At 40.6% G+C, this 17,328-nt stretch overlaps 1 protein-coding gene across 1 annotated transcript in view; it reads right to left on the bottom strand.

The window, feature by feature from the left end:
• Nucleotides 1-17,328, bottom strand: part of LOC141958792 (sucrase-isomaltase, intestinal-like) — a 61,880-nt gene that overhangs the window by 879 nt on the left and 43,673 nt on the right. Inside the window, exons 17-22 of the mRNA XM_074901680.1 lie at nt 14,408-14,492; nt 11,717-11,773; nt 9,911-10,041; nt 8,998-9,086; nt 8,557-8,606; nt 2,683-2,841 (exon numbers count right to left, since the gene is read on the bottom strand). Of these exons, the coding sequence (XP_074757781.1) occupies nt 2,683-2,841; nt 8,557-8,606; nt 8,998-9,086; nt 9,911-10,041; nt 11,717-11,773; nt 14,408-14,492 (571 nt within the window). The remainder of the gene's footprint in view (nt 1-2,682; nt 2,842-8,556; nt 8,607-8,997; nt 9,087-9,910; nt 10,042-11,716; nt 11,774-14,407; nt 14,493-17,328) is intronic.

Genomic DNA, 17,328 nt, shown 5'->3' on the forward strand with positions numbered 1-17,328 from the left:
CACCCCCCTTTGGGAAGGGCTGTGGGAATCACCCATATGTCAACCTTAATCTGGGGTTGGGGTTGAAACCCCAGCATTTCATTGTCCTGCTCTCTCTCTGTTTAACGTTAAATTTGACATATTTTATTCTACTTGTGTGTTTTCCATTTTCAGTACTTCATCAGCAGTATCTTTAGTTTCAGAATTAATAATCTCTTAAAATGCATGATATCCATTCACACCTCTTAGCTATTTCTTTGCCTCCCCCCAAATTCATGTTAACATCACTTTAACAGTCTGTGCTTAGATCACTTCTTCAAAGTATGTAATATTTTCATCTTTCATCAGAAACAGTTCTCTACCTCTACTTGGTAAGAAGAAATTCCTCTTCTTGAATAATTTGCCTTTTATTCAAATACAGGGTCAGATCCAGACAAAAATACTGCAATCCCATCCAAACACTAGCCCAAAAGTGCCAGTAGCCAGAAAAGCCACTCTAGACTGCACTGCGCATGGACATTGGAAACTAATGGGAACTCCCTGCACTTCCCAGCAGAGGATGCAAGTGGAAGAAAAAGGAGAACCTTTCCATGCTCAGGTCATTTTGTTGTCAGAACAAGCCTGGTCAACAGAAGTGCTCTTCCAGCATCCCTGCTGCAGTTACAATACAGTTCCTGTAGCTCTTAGGGTATGATACTTCAGGGGGAAAAAGGGATAAGAGACTCCTAATAATAGGAAGATTCTGCAATATTACAAATGTCAGATCAGGGTAGCGCTGCATGAATCAGAGAGAAAAAAGTGACTTATTACTAAGCAAACTGCTTCTATTTCTATACAAATAACTATGGCTCAGTTATGCACTTAAGCACTGCTTTTAGTCTGATTTACTTTCTGTAAAGCAAAAGCAATATGGTAGAAGTTACATTCTACTACATCCCTTCAAATAGTACAGTCTTTGTGCTTGTTAAACTATTATACAGTATGTAATCTCATTAAGTCTGTGAGAAAGTGGCAAATTTGCCCTTTGGATTTTGGTTTTTTTTTTTTTTTTAATTACATAGATTGTAAGTTTTCAAGATCTAAACCCAAGTTGCTAGGCTTTTTTTTTTTTTTTTTTTTTTTCCCAAGAGTCAAACATGAGAGATTTATACGTAATAGCATTACAATACCAGTACAGGGATGGTGGGAGAGGTTTGACTGAATCTTTTTGAATTGTGTGAGGAATATATTTAGCAGGCTTAAACAATATAATTTTTGTGCAGTTTTGAACCTTCCCTACTACACATCTTGGTGTTTTTTCCTCCATTATTTGAAGTAGTTCTAAGTCACTGAGATCATCTTTTGCACATCAAATTTTAAAATACTTTTGTGACAAGCTTTTTAGTCTTTCTTAATCATCTTTTTATGTGACGCTGTTAGCATGCAGTTATATTCTGGATTTCTGTGATTGGTGCCTTCAAGCACATCTCAATGGAATGTTTTCTTTACCCTGCCACATTTATGTTTCTTTCAGCTTGCTTAGAGGCAGTTTGGCTGTTAAACAGTTTCTTCCCTTGAGGCAATACTGATTACCCTTATTTATGACATCGTCTCTGAAAGTGAGTTTTTTACAATTCTCCAAGGCAAAAATTTATTGTCAGCAATTTTCTTCCTTTACAGATTCCTTCAATAAAATAAATGTTAGAACCAGGTGTGTATAACGAGGATCACACTTTGGTTACAAATAAACTTAAATCATTAAGCCAAGTATATAGAGTAACATAAGATGTGACATCCATTACTTATTGCCTTAGCTATCTTTGATTGAATGATGATTAGTGGCATCTTAGTGTTAGTACTGCGAGTTCCCTAGGTGCAGCCCAGTGTTGAGACCTGAGTACCACATCTCATACAAAGTGTGCATGACTCACTTCAGCTTGGTGCCTGGTGACAGATACAGGACAAGTGACCAGAGCAAAGGAAGTCTACTCAGTATTGCTCCTTTTGTCTATTCCCCTGTGGAAAAGGAAATTTGGACCACAGAGGCTTTTGCAGCTGTTTATTAGGGATGTTCAGTCTGTCTCCTCTGGAGTGTCTCCTTGTTGGTGCTAGAGGAGCACTGCACAACAAAGTCATGCATTTTGATCTGGGACACTGAGGTTGGGCACTTTAAAAAGCTGAAACTGTAACTGTTGTCTCACTGTAGTGATAGTTTCCTGAGGAACACACAGGTACAGCAGAGATTTGCCCTTCCCTCCTCTGAAGATAGGGAAACACTCATTAGAGCCAGTTATGCTGTAATCATGTTCAGACACTAAGTAATTGTGAGAAAAGCTCTCCACCACTTCTTTTCAGGAGCTGATAAATAACTTTGACAAGTTTTCTCATTTTATCAGAATGATAATAGTGCCCATAAAACTGCTAACATATCTCCCATTTGAGCTGTATCTTCTTTTCATTATTTCATTAGTTTAAAAACTTGTATGGCATTAAGTAAAAGAGATTATATGTGTATTAGCAAAGGTTAAAGTTTCCTAAAACAGCTCTTGATTTTGCTTCCTCCTTCCCCCCCCCCCCCCCTCCAAACTTAGACTATCGTATCAAAAATTGGTGCCTGGTTATACTTGGAAATGTAAAGAGGTGTGGATGAGAAACTGTTCCTGTTATTCATTGACTATCCCCCTCTCCCTAAGGTTTTCCATAACTGCTCAGTGCAGCTCTTACCCCACTCAGCTCATAAGAGAAGGCATCTCCATGGATGGCTCTTCCATTCAGAGCAACAGCATGAGGTCTCAGTTTCAGGCCCAGAATCGTAATTTTGTTGTACTTCAGAGTGTCAGCCCCTCGGTACCCATTTTTAAGTATTTCTGTCTTCAGGTTTCCCTGGAAAAAGCCACAAAGATTTTAGAACCATGACAACTCTTTAAAGTTGACTTACTGCATACTGTTACTGTTGTCAATGAACATATAGAATGTCTTCCAGTGTAGATGTTAAAGTCTGAGGTCATAAAGGAAAAACAACAGCCACATTAGTTTTCACATAAGAAAGGTTTCATGTATGAGTATAAACTAACAAAGAAAGAAACAAAATAGCATTTGCAACATTCATTTAGAATCTTCTTGAAAATGTTTTTTCTACATGTAATCAATGCAAATTTGTTTCTCGTACTTTACAGGGTACAGTGGCATATGCAAAGCCAAAATCCAGATACAAAGATTCAATTAGTGACCTTAAGGCAGATCTAATTAACATCCACAACTAACTGCTTTAAACTGTTAGCATCTTCCACAAACATCATCTGCCTAGATATTTTGCCCCTATTTTGTGTCCCCCATCTCCACAGCTCCTGCAAAAACTCTCAGTTATATATGTCTCAGCTTTAAGGACACTGAAGGAACACCATATGTCCACAGAGCTTTGTTTGTTTTACTTCTTATTTACTATATATCCTGTATTTAGGGATGTACCAAGAGGACATACAATGTCATTAAACAAATTCATTTGGATCACCAGTGGCAGTAATTTCCCATACAAGTAATGAAGAGGAATCATTGCATTTGTTAGGTGATCAAAGTTGTTAAGGAAATAAAGATGAATTACACTGCTCAGGAAATGATGAATTGCTATGCAATCATGACTTTTTAAAAATATGCCAAGAAGAAACCCATGATGAAACCTTTTGCATAAATTAGCTTATGTTATTTCAATGGTGCATGGTAGGAGGGGAGCAGAAGCTAGATCACAGTATTTGTAACTTAGGGCTGTGCTTAGACTGCTTATTTCAGGCATCCACACTAAAAATAAGTGCTAATCCCCAGCACACTGATTTAAACTGCCTAAACAAGGAATGTTGTCTGTTATGGAGCGAATGGGAAGAGGCTTCTAAAAGCCTCCGGGTAATTTCTTAGGGTACTTAAATGTAGTGTCTTTTTCCTGTGCCAGGTGCACCTGCCCAGTGAAAACAGGACTTCTTGGCACCTATTGATTGCCTTTTTCTGTGCCCTTGTTCGCAGGGCTTCACAGTAGTTGGGGCCTTTGGTCAATGGTAGCCTCTGTTGATCACAGATCAGATCCCTTGGGAGAGCCATTTTGAGCTAGTTCCCCCTGGAGCAGTAAACTGAGGTCGAGGACTCTCTCCTTGGGTCGGGATGCTGCCCTGAGGAGCTCCTCGAGGTTGAAAGTCCTCATTTGTTAGGTGATTTGTTAACGATAGAACATTTTGTGTTGTTGTTAAACTCTAGGAAGTGGTGTTTTGTTCTCCTGTCACGGGCATTCAAACCTGTGGATGGTTGCAGAGGGCTAGTTAATTGCATTGGTAATAATTTTTTTTTTTTGGCTGCTGTTTGTTTATTTGAGAACCTCCATAACACTCCCCATTGGAAGAGCTCCAGCATAGAAGGAGGGTCAGTATAGAGAGACCACCTCCCTACAGTGATTTATTATGTCTACAGTGTGGCTAAGCAGGAGAACTAGCTCAAGGTGGCCACACAGACTCAGTAAGTTCAGTCATTATAACTGTATTAATAAATAAGGTTGCACGCAAGCTCTGAGGCCCTGAGCCAGGACTCTGCAGTAGACACCATTGTCCTTCTGACCAAGAAGAAGGTTTTGGGGAACCAGGGAAGTGATGGTCCAGGGTAATGAATGGTCCTCTCCTCTCCAATCATCTAGTAGTTAAAGAAATTGCCCAGGAAGGTCATGAGTTCTTGTCAGAGAGGGAACTTACGGCATCACTCAAAGCCCTATAAATGCAAAGTCAAAAGAAGGCCTGGATCTGAGGCCAAAAGCCAGGACTTCCTCCTGTACTTCTGAGCTGCAAAGTCATGATTTTTCTTTCTTACTGTCTTGCTCTGGTCCAGTGAAATTCACCTTTCTTTTTCCCCATATTTTCCCTCTGAAAATTGGACCAGTTTTAGGAGGAATTTGGTTTCAGGCTATTCAGTTACCTAGTGGCCAGCATATCCTTTCAGAAGCTCCTCTTTCCTTGTCAAGCCTTCCCATCACCATCTCTGTAGTGTAGTCTGGACTCACTTGGTACAGTCTGAGCACATCTGCCACCTCTGGGGTGGAAAATCTGTTTATGGCTCTCCCCAGTCATCCCTGCAGTGGATCTTATACATCTGGCTCACGTATTTTTCTAGATGGGTAGGCTTAATATATGGGATACTTTGACTTGGGGCACTTTGAATTAGGTCACTTTAGCCATTATGCATGTCAAAATGGAGGTGTCAAGTGAATTTAAATGCCAACTGCAGTGAGATAGTATCAGAGAGCAGGCAGCTTGAATCATTCTTTGAGACTTAAGTCTGCACTAGTCTTGAATTCTTTGTACTTCTGGGTTGTTTAAATGAAAATGTAAATGAGAAGGTCTAATCCTGTAGCTGTTACGTGCGCAACACGATGTGCTGTGTTCAGAGTAAATGCTGTGATGTCAGACTTTACCAGTAAATCTCTTAGGGAACAGAACTTGTGAGTTCTCCTAAAACTAGGTGTCATTAAATTATTCATCCACAATTTTTTAAGAATATAGAAATGTGCAAAAAATACCAAGACTTTCATACATTTCTCATACCTCTACAATTTGCTATTTGAGATGGATTGTTTTCTTTATAAACACATAATAAAAAATTGACATTAGAGATTATTGGAATGCAGATAGGGACTTCAGTCATGGATTTACAGGCAGAAGACAAATATGAGCAATGAGAAATGGAAATGCCAGTGAATCAGCAATCTAATTTGCACAGATCAGAATTTAATATAAAACTGGATATTGTTTTTCTGTAGCCTTCCTACAGTAAATTACTATACACAGACTACAAGAAAGCCAAAGTGATTTTTCTTCCTTTTTGCTGTTGGAATACACTTTTTTTGAAGATGAAGAAACATTTTTTTCTCAGTATTTTTTTTCTTTTTTTCCTCAGCTTAAGACAGACATGGACCTGCTTGAGTGAGTCCAGAGGAGGACCACAAAGATGATCAGGGAGCTGGAGCACCTCCCCTCTGCAGACAGTCTGAGAGAGTTGGGGTTGTTCAGCCTAGAGAAAAGGCTCCAGGGAGACCTTAGAGCAGCCTTCCAGTACTTAAAGGGGGATACAGGAAAGATGGGGAGGGACTCTATCAGGGAATGTAGGGATGGGACAAGGAGTAATGGTTCTAAACTGAGAGAGGGAAGACTTTGATTAAATATGAGGAAGAAATTCATCACTGTGAGGGTGGTGAGACACTCACAGGTTTCCCAGAGAAGTTGTGGCTGCCCCCTCCCTGTCAGTGTTCAAGGCCAGGTTGGATGGGTTGCAACTTAAGCAACCTGGGCTAGTGGAAGGTGTCCCTGCCCATGGCAGGGGTGTTGGAACTAGATGGTCTTTAAGGTCCCTTTCAACCCAAACCACTCTATGACTCTAAATCAAGAAAATAATTTGAATTGAATTTAAAGTCTAAGCATGTGGTATTAGTTCCAGAAAAATATCTCACAACTATACAAGACTACATAATAAAACCCATTGGCTTACGCTGGCTTGCTCTTGCTCCTGGAAGACATACATTCTAAGAGCAATATCACAATAGGGGTTAACATGATTTTATTCTTTTGACTATTTTCTGTAGACTATTTTGGGGCTTTTAGGCATACACTTCATGAAAACCATAGAATCATAGAATCATTCCGGTTGGAAAAGACCTTTAAAATCATCAAGTCCAACCATAAACCTAACACCTCAAGTCCACCACTAAACCATGTCCCTAAGCACCACATCTACATGTCTTTTAAATACCTCCAGGGATGGTGACTCAACCACTTCCCTGGGAAGCCTCTTCCAATGCTTGATAACCCTTTTGGTGAAGAATTTTTTCCCAATATCCAATCTAAACCTCCCCTGGCCCAACTTGAGGCCATTTCCTTTCATCCTATCACTTGTTACTTGGGAGAAGAGAGCAACAACCACCTCACTACAGCCTCCTTTCAGGTAGTTGTAGAGAGAGATAAGGTCTCCCCTCAGCCTCCTTTTTTCCAGACTAAACAACCTCAGTTCCTTCAGCTGCTTCTCATAAGACTTGTGCTCCAGACCCTTCACCATCTCCATTGCTCTTTGGACACGCTCCAGCACCTCAATGACTTTCTTGTAGTGAGGGCCCTAAAACTGAACACAGTATTCTAGGGTGGCCTCACCAGTCCCAAGTACAGGGGGACAATCACTTCTGTAGTCCTGCTGGCCACACTATTTCTGATACAATCCAGGATACTGTTGGCCTTCTTGGCCACCTGAGCACACTGCTGGCTCATATTCAGCCAGCTGCCTGGCCCAACTTGAGGCCATTTCCTTTCATCCTATCACTTGTTACTTGGGAGAAGAGAGCAACAACCACCTCACTACAGCCTCCTTTCAGGTAGTTGTAGAGAGAGATAAGGTCTCCCCTCAGCCTCCTTTTTTCCAGACTAAACAACCTCAGTTCCTTCAGCTGCTTCTCATAAGACTTGTGCTCCAGACCCTTCACCATCTCCATTGCTCTTTGGACACGCTCCAGCACCTCAATGACTTTCTTGTAGTGAGGGCCCTAAAACTGAACACAGTATTCTAGGGTGGCCTCACCAGTCCCAAGTACAGGGGGACAATCACTTCTGTAGTCCTGCTGGCCACACTATTTCTGATACAATCCAGGATACTGTTGGCCTTCTTGGCCACCTGAGCACACTGCTGGCTCATATTCAGCCAGCTGTTGACCAAAACCATGCCACAGTCTACATACAGTATCCTATTTCCTATCAAATGCTAGAATTGTAGATGAAATATGAACTGTACAGATTATTGAAGTAGGTTAAGGTTTTGTACAGTAATTCCCACAGCTTACTGTCATATATTTAATGAGCTTCTAGTAGATCTTTTCTATAGTTTTTTTCTCAGTTGAAGCCTAGAATGTTGGATTTTTCTACTGAGCTTTCTCAGGACGTATCTGCACAGAAATGAGCACTGTGTGAAAGGTATTAGTGCTCTGACCCTGAGCTAATCTACTCCTGTGCTGCATGGAGCATCTGATCAGCATGGTGGGTCTCTGGTAGTGTGCTGAATCACTCTGCGGGAGATCAACCATGGGAGCAATCTCTGTGCTGTCAGACAAGGAAATGCAAGCTAAAGAAGTGAGACTTAATAATTCTCCGGGCCACAAAATAAAAACTTCAAGTGATCAAAGCTTAAAAGTTGCTGGGATATCCCGAAGAGAGGAATGTAGCCTTCTCCCACCCATCAAACTGAAAGTGTTCACAGGAGGAAGACAAGGAAAAGGTCCCTCATCCTCAGAAGCTGCGACTTGGGAAAAAAGAAAAAATCTGAGCTGAAAAAGTGGATTTTCAGATTCACATCACAGCAGGGACATTAATGTGTCACTATGATACTCAGTGAAGCAAACACAAAACAGCAACATCATAGTCATATTATTTTGTAGCTGTCTGTAAATGAAATTATTAGGTAGCTTACCAGGTTTAAAGGCTGAGCTATAAGAAAACAGTTTCCAAAGAAAACTTAGACATCAGCACCTTACAATGGCTACACTAAAATACAGCTACCTGTATGTATGTAGGAACCTTGTATGTTGCTACTTACTTTGCTGTATGTATATTTAGCCAAGAAGTAGTTATTCTTTTCAATAGTATCTGTCAAAACACAGAGCAGAAAGATTGGTATCAAAACAGGGAGCAAAATCCATAAGCAGTTCACATGAATTGTAGCAAGTGGTTAATGGTTAATGTCAGACTACAGGTTTTGTGGGCTATTTAATCTCTTCCTCTATTCTTTAGGTTCTCTCAGCAGAACATGGTATGAGCGATTGCCCTCCTACCAGACCAGCTGTTCCCAGTGTCACACCTTTCTCATATCAAAATGCTGACTTGCAGAGAAATACGCTTTTCATCTCTGTCATGTTCAACTCAGGGTCAGTTCTCCAGCTATTTCTAGCAGGAGTTAGTACCATGATATTGCTGAAACGGTATCCTGAGGAGACCCCTGTATACAGTCACTTCTTTCACAGCAGGGGATCAGGCTTACCTATTGAATCACCATCATCCCAGAAGAGAGACCCAGAAGCTTCTCCTTGTTCATCCAGGGCAATAATGAGCCCAAATGGGTTCAGACGGCTGTTGACAAACACATTGAGAAGTGTCAGTACAAATTTGTGGGCACTGTCCCTTCCAAGTTATTTAATAAAAACTTCTGAACACAATTAATTCCGCTTTTAAGATTACAAAAAAGGCCGTGACAGAAGAATGACAATGAAGCTCATCAAAATGACTCCTGAAAAGATGACAAAAACTTTGACTTGCCTTGTCCCACTGAAGTGTAAATTTCCCACTTTTTGAGTGCTCATGTGGGCAAGTTTCCCCTTCTTTTGTGGCCTTAATGTATGAAAACTTGACAGTCTGGGAAGTCACCAGTACTACTTTACTACAGTTTGAATTGGTTGTTGCACAGTGCTGTTCCTTTCCTTCCCTACCCACATTGGCTTCTGAGCATGGTTCAGACTTAAGACCAGCATATTACCCATTGGCATAAGGAAATAATTTTCCTCAAGAGATTTGAGCTTTTCTACCTTGCCCATGGCATCTGATAAATTCATCCGAGGAGAAGAGTTTTGTATTTTTTCCTTGCATGTGTTTACTTTGAATGACTGACAGCAGGTCAGTGTGGCAATAAGAGATGCAAAAGCTTTTCTGAGCATAAACACAGAGCCAGAAGTAGGTTTCAGCTATGCAAATGATGATGTGGGTCAACTCTGGGGTGACTTCTAATGCAATGAAGTGAATAGTGGGATAAAAATACTATGCTTATCACCTGGGATGGTAGGTGGGAGCTGTAGATAGCCACTCTTCTGCACTTTCTTTCATTTGCTTTTTTGCCTGTCTGTGGGTCTGACCCACACTGTGGTTATTTGGTGACGGACGATGGACATAGATGTCATTACCTCTTAGTAGTGGTCGTGGCTGGTGCCTGTTCTGGCAGGATGTAGCCTCCACGGATGAACAGAGGGATCTTGCTCAATGGGGCAGCCACAGTAGCATAGTTCTTTTTCCAGGCACTTGGCACTTTATGGCCCTATCGCAAAAATTAATGCAGTTAAAAAACCAAATCCAGGCACCATGCATTATGACCATATACCAGTCAAAAAGAGTCCAAGGGGTACATTTTCATCTCAATTACATCAGTGGAAATACAAACAACAAGGAGGATTTCAGGGGTATTATTCCAGTTTCTTTTTTAACATGAAAGAGGATCTAGCCCCTGCAGTTATGCATATGCATGAGATAGAAGCATCATGAATGAAAGACAGCAAATCGTCTTTAAAAGTGGTATCATTATTCCATATGCTGTAGAAAAAAAAAAAATTCATCAAGACACTGAGCAAAAAGAAACTTTTGCTTCCTCTTTTTACGCATATGGAGCCTGTCACATTTCAGTTTAAGGTAAATGATTCATAATCATTTGGGAATGTAAACTGTAGATTTTCTTCTCTTTTAAGGAGAACTCTTCTGCCCCTTTCAAAAAGTAATTACAGCATTCAATGAGTGAAACTCGTGTATATGTAGACAACCAGCATTATGTTCTCTGTATCATTCCTTTCTGGTTTAATGCCTCAAAACCAGGTGCACACAAGGCTTATGTACAGAGTAGATAACAGGAAGGCTTTGCTCTCGCCCTCTGTAAATGGTAATTATAACTTATAGTAAGTAAGCAACCTTGATTTGCATAAGCACCATGTGTATGGCTAGTATGTGCCAAATGCTGGCAGCTGAGCCCCAGGGCTGCTGCCATCCCCATGCCCAGCCCAGCTAGAGGGGCTGAGGGAACCACAACAAGGAGAGCTGAATGAAATGCTCGACCCTGCAGTGCCTCTTTTATGCAAAGAGAAAAGGGAAAAGGTTGGGTAAGCATCCTGAGGACACCAGGCAAATGCCGAAAATTACCAAGCTTCTTAAAAATAAGTCTGAATTTCCTCTGAGAGCATTTCTGTCCGGCCCACTCCTCTGCCAGCATCATTCAGGGTAGTTAACAACAGCCTGATGCTTCTGGGCTCACATTTCCGAAAGCTCTTAGCATCAGCCTAACGACTGCTGAAGCCAACATTGGTCTTATCCTGTAGATTGCAGCAGACCGTGGTTAGGTTGAAACTGAGCACTCTTGGAAATGCAGTACTGGGGATGGTGTTCGAAAGGTCAAAACTTGTAGTCCCTGAAACTAGAAGAGGCTGGCATTTTTCACAGAGAAGATTGTTCTGCATCTCTTGGAAACATCTTTCAGAGGGGAGCCTTACCCTGCTGCGTAAATATGCCTTCTGTCAAAATTGATGCATGTGCAAAACTGCATGCACAAAATGGTTTGCAGCATGTTCTCAGGAGTACGACTCAGGTTTCTGTCTCTGTTTCTATGCAGAGAAGCATGTCAGTACAAGAATTAAAACATGCAATGAGGGGGGGGGGGGGGGAGAAAGAAAGAAATCTTGGCAGTTTCATTAATTTCTAGGCTGTTCCTGAAAATTCAGTTCTCTGTGTCTTAGAGCTTTACAAACCAAAAATAGAAAATAAAATGCTACTGAAAGCTGTGTAATTTACTCTCCCAGCTAGCCTGGTATAGACTTTTTGTGTTCTAGTTTTCTTAAACACAGATGCCGAGGTAAAAATACTGTTGAACATTGTTAAAAGTTATTTTGCTGAAACTGTACCATTTTAAATTATGTAAAAAATGTAAGAAACTGAATCTTAAAAATACATACGGTATAGTAGTCAAACCATGGTGCTTCAGGGAAGTATACATCCACAGATCTTGCTCCCTGTAATTGTTGTAAAGTGATTTAAGTATTTTTTCTTTTTGCATTTCTAATATTACATTAGCTTTATTATATTTCTGCATGGAAAGATGTATGCTGAATATCCTTATAACATCAGATCTTGGCTATTATCATAGTGGTGGACTAATGCTGGCTAATCTGTAACACTGAACAGACGAGCCTATCCTATTTGGTGGGTTTACTGCCATTCCATGGGATGAGTCAATGTTATGTGATTATTTCTAGTAAATAGCTTATGTCTTGCAAATATAACTGGCCTAGGTGCATTCCTCTAACATCTGAGCAATCCCAGCGGGCCTTAGGGCAGCATTTGCAAGACATCTGATGATGGAGTGGGGGGACACCACAGGTCAGAGCCTCCTGAACTATTCCTGATGTACAAACAGGCGGAGAGTAAGTTCTGGCAAGGAGGATACACAGATACTTGTCTTCTTGGCAACAGATTAAAGTTGCAGATAAATAATAATAAATAATATGCTGTAATTGTACAATTGGTGTACTTCATTTTGCAGCATGCATTGTATCCTATTGCTGCAGGGATGAAATCACACTAAAGGCGCTTTGAATTAATAACTCCAGGAAATGTTGGAATCAAAACACACTTCCTTTTTTGTTGTGAGTTGCTTATTCTCATAAACAGCTTAATTTTGATTCTCAACATAGATGTCTTCCCCTTTGTAGAATTATGGTTTACCCCTAAAGGTTTTACTCCAAGGGTCACTCCAGAAAGGAGGTGGAACAGGAGAAGTAAAGGTGGAGGAGTTAAGGCAAAGTTACCATTTGACATTTTAGGGATTTTATATATATTACATACCTATATAACAACAGGAGTAAGAAATAAGTGATTTATTAAAGAATGCAAATCTCACATTAGAATACAGGAATTGCTAAAGTGGAAATTTGTCTTGTCCTGTGGCCTGTCTCCCACAGTGGGCAGTGCTAGGTGTTTCAGGCTAAGTGTTCTAGTGCTACAGTAAGGAAGGTTGGGGTAGTTTGCTGTCACTTACTAGCTGTTTAACAAATGCTTAATCTATAAAGTACCTTGAAAACTTGAAGGAAAAACCCTATAAAGCGAAGATGCCCCTCTCTCCATATTTTTTCTTCATTATTATGACAAACCTGGATATTCTGGTCTGCAGAGAAGTGTGTAACCACCACCTGAATCATGATAAACCTTGCCTTTATGACTCCCTAAATAACAAGTCAGTGTGTAAGGCAGTCCCCTGTTTTCATTTTGATGGATGTCTCACTTCCTCGCACCCTAGGACTCAAGCAGTGAACGGAAATCTGTCCCTGATCCATCTTCTCTAGACAAGTGGATGCCATGCTGCAGTTTGGCATTCTGGCTTCCAATACCATGGTGAAGGGCTTAGAGCTCGCCTCTGCCCCCTGTCCTGCCATCATAAGCCTTGGCTGCCACCCTCTCTCCCACTGCAAGACCCAGCAATGTGTTGCCTCCAAAGTTCTGCTTCCCTCATCAGTCCACAGGCACCTGTCCTTCCTTTTGTGCTGCAGTCCCCCAAAACCCACTAAGAACCCCTTATCTAGCCCCCTCTATCATTTTATATATCCTTATAATGTTCCCTTTCATTCACTTCTTTGCAGGAAGCCACCCCTGGCGTGTCACCCTCTCTTTGTGGGAAGGTGTCTCTCACATCTTTCATCATCTTGCTGCTCTGTGAGACCCTGTGAAATCTCCTTGTTAGTCATCAGCTATTAGAAGCCTGGGGAACTTTGAAGATGAAGGACTGACAAATGAAGCACCTCAGTGGAGTCAGAATGGTTTTAGATGCAGGAATAAGAATTTCATTTTAATTCACAGAGGCACAAAGGCTTGTTAAAAAAAAAAAAAAAAAAAAAGTGACTAAGAGTGGCCTGTTTATGTGTTTGATCATCAGCCATGTGTAGAAAATGTATCAGATATTCTGGCAGCATGCTGATCACAAAGAGCTCTAGGATACATCACATGCCAATATTTAGTGCTCTCAGACATACGTTCCTGGTGCTGTCAGCAGTCAGTGGTGGGACAAGGAAAGAAACCTACCCTTGCTCCAGCCAAGCAGTGAGAGTCCTCACCCCAGCACCATGCCCAGCACAGCCATACGAAAATGCTGCTTTTTAAAACCTGTCATATTGGCAGCTAATATTGTCATTACTGTTTCCATAATGACTGCGTTTGCCTGTGATGCTGGGAAACTCCTGTCACAGCCCTAGAGATGCTGCAGCTCCAAAACACTGTGGGTAAGTGGTAATATGGAAACGAGTTTGAATTAATATCTGTGTGCTTCTTCCCAGCTCGACAACTACTGCTCTGTGTGTGTCCTTGGAGGGAGCTGTCAGCACAATAACAGGAGCACACAAGGAGCAGCATCCAGCCTGTTTACATCCATTCAGCTCTTGGAGAAGCAGAGAAATGCTGTGCCCTTACTTTCATCCTCCCACTTCAAGCACTGGGCAGCTCGGTACTGTCTGTGCTGCTCAGAAATGCAAGCTTTGACAGTGGAGAGAAGAAATGGGTGGATATGAGCAAACATGCCCTGAATGTCATCTAATGCCCTAAGCGCAGTTCATTTCTTTTATTCCAGTATGATGGCATTTTTTAATTACAGTACTTGCCTCTTGAAGAACAGGAGCAATCATAAAAGCAGGTCCCCAAAGGAAGGCAGTATCTATTCCATGAGTCTGCTGATCGGAGGTAAATCTGGTGGTGAAAGTGAGATACTCAGTGCTAATTCATATTTTTATAGAACTTGCAGAATATTTTTATATTAGTCACTGCGACAAGAAATGTGCTTCCTCAAGGCATCCTTTAACACTGCCAAATATTTTTCCTGGTTGAGGGAATGCCAAAAGCTGTACAGAGGTTCAGAAATTACAGTAGCATGTGCCATACTGGAGTACACCAGAACCCTCATAAAATGCTGGAGCTGATTTCTTTTCAGAAGAGCAGCAGTGGGAAAGCAACTAACTAACCAATTTTTTTCCAGTGGGTTGAGACTTCAATGAGAGCCAAAGAGCAGGAAAGGGACCAGGACCAGGAGAGGGAACACAGAGGAATACACTGTACTCTAGGATCTAAAGCATTTGTGAAAATCCTTGGATTTGGCTTCCCTCACCTTTCACAGATTTACATTTGAAATCTTTTGCAGGACAAACACAAAGTGATGTTCATACAGATTGCACTTTTTAGCTACCTTTCCTGGATGGATTAAAACTTATGTAATTTATTCCATTTTATTCGATGCATTAACATTGTTTTAGATTCCCATCTAAATGTCCATCTAATAAGATGGCCTCCAGAGTGCTCACAGTCCTGTTTGCCTGACATCATCTGCCAGCTTGGGAAGAGATCTCTATTCCACCATACATTAGCTAATGAAGATATTGAATAGCACCTGGCAAAGAGGAGAAATCCTCCCCATCTCAGGAACTTCCACCCATCTGGCATAAAATCCTCAAGAATTTAAACAGGCTTTTAATCATTTGCAAGTTTATCTCTGAGGAAATTCATAATGGATCCTTGTTCCCTATTAAGCTCATAAGAATGTCATGTGAAGTGCATCTCAAGCCCTTCTAAAATTAAGGTACCTTGCACCTACTGCTTTCTCCTGCTCCTCTGCCACCTTTCCCATCCAACAGCCCTGCTGCCTTGTCAAAGATGGCAACTGGGATGGTTTACCATCATTTGTTTTTGACAAATTCACACTGGCTATTGTGTATTACTGTATTATTCTTTCTCTACAAATTATTTGTTTAAAAATTTATTTACTGTTTCTGTTTAACTGACTTTGCAGCTGCCCCTGTCTAAAGATAGGTTTCTGTTGTACACTGGCCAGAGCAGCGTGGCTCAGTGTTGGTGTCCTGCTGACGCCCTGCCTACGCAGGGCATTGGCATACACTGCGCTCAGCCCAGACTTAGAGAAATTACCCAAATGAGCAAAGCCACCTTGGCAATAAAGAGACATCTATTCAGTGTTCAGATTTCTAAAATATTGCAAGTTTAGGGGATAACATGGAACTCGGGGAAAAAATGTTCTTGAAGTCATGCTTTGGGATCTGCCAGAAAGAAACTTCAATTTATTCAGAGTTTCTTTTTCTGTCAAAAACAGTAGCTCTTTTGGACACCTTAATCTTGGTCATTATTGCATTTTGACATAACACTTTGTAAATATTTCAAGTGGACTGTGGTTTTTTTATTAATTAACTCGTCTTAAAGTTTTAGAAATATAAAATGTCATTTTTTCTTGTCATATCAATAGCTTCTCTGTATTTTTAATTTTGCTGTAATAAAATTATAATACTGATTCAATATACTTTGTTGTAGAATATTTCAGGAGAAAAAAACTGATTAAGAAATTATGACAAAAGAGAAGTCAATCTTATTTTCCTGTAGAAACAAGTGTCTCACCATCTAACTCAACACTAATTTTTCTTGCAATTAGAGAAACCACTAGCACAAATTCAGTAAACAAATGAACTTTCCTATTTTGAAAACATAAGCAATTAAGCCGCATCCTTGATCTACAAAAGGTGCTTAATTCTATCCAACTTCTTCCTATGGTTAGATGCTGGCCTCTCGTCTGTCTTATTTTTCCCCTTTTTAGCCATTAAGTAGTGCTTTCCCTTCCAGTAATGCATTACCACCTCCTAGTCTTTTTGGACAGCTGAACTACTGGTGCCTCTGTTTCACTGAATGAAAGCCTTAGAGGCACCTAAAATGCTTATAGGAATCTACTGGGATGTTGTTCTTGTTTGTTACTTGAAATGAGCACCTAAATATTTGAAATGAAAAATCTGAGATGACCACATGAAAGAGCTATTGCTTGGAGACTCCCTGCCCAGACAGAGTTATTTTCACGGTGAGGCTTGTGAACTCGTAACAGCTTCACCTGAAAAACTAGTGCAGTTTTTTTAGCTCTCCTTTGTATTTGGTACAACTAAGGGAAAGGTTTGATGTAAAATTCCATCATCTGTACATTGAAAATTCTGTTTCATTTCTCTCTTTCTCTAAACCCCATATTTCTCCCCCTGTTAACATCTGGGTCACTTTCTCTACTTGAGCAGACCCGCTAAACCAATGACTATTAATTAGAAATAGTAAGAAATACTAACTGAGTAACAATAGTAACCAGAATTAATTAATGAGTACAAAATACTTTTAAGCCATTTTAGGATCTAACTATGGCAATATTAGCAAGTGATGTGCCCACTAGGATGGGACCCGGGTAGGGAAACAGTTCTTGCTGATCTCCTAATGCCTACACTCCCTATATGCATTTTAGAGGTTTTATTTCCTAGTAATTCCAGTCTGGTCCCACTGACTATACTCCCATCAATGACTGAGGCACACTTTTCAGCTCAATTTCATGCAACTGGTGCATCTGAGACTGCTCTACAATTCAAATCAAAGCAAGTTTGGAAATTTGCTAATGTAGATGTGGCCCAAATAGAGTACAAGTATGCTGGGAATGGCCAGAAAGGCCGCTTTAACATCACTAAAATAATTCTGTATTAGGCAGAGATTAGCTAATATTAAT

This window comes from Athene noctua, chromosome 3, assembly GCF_965140245.1.
Source record: "Athene noctua chromosome 3, bAthNoc1.hap1.1, whole genome shotgun sequence".
Taxonomy (NCBI): Eukaryota; Metazoa; Chordata; class Aves; order Strigiformes; family Strigidae; genus Athene; species Athene noctua.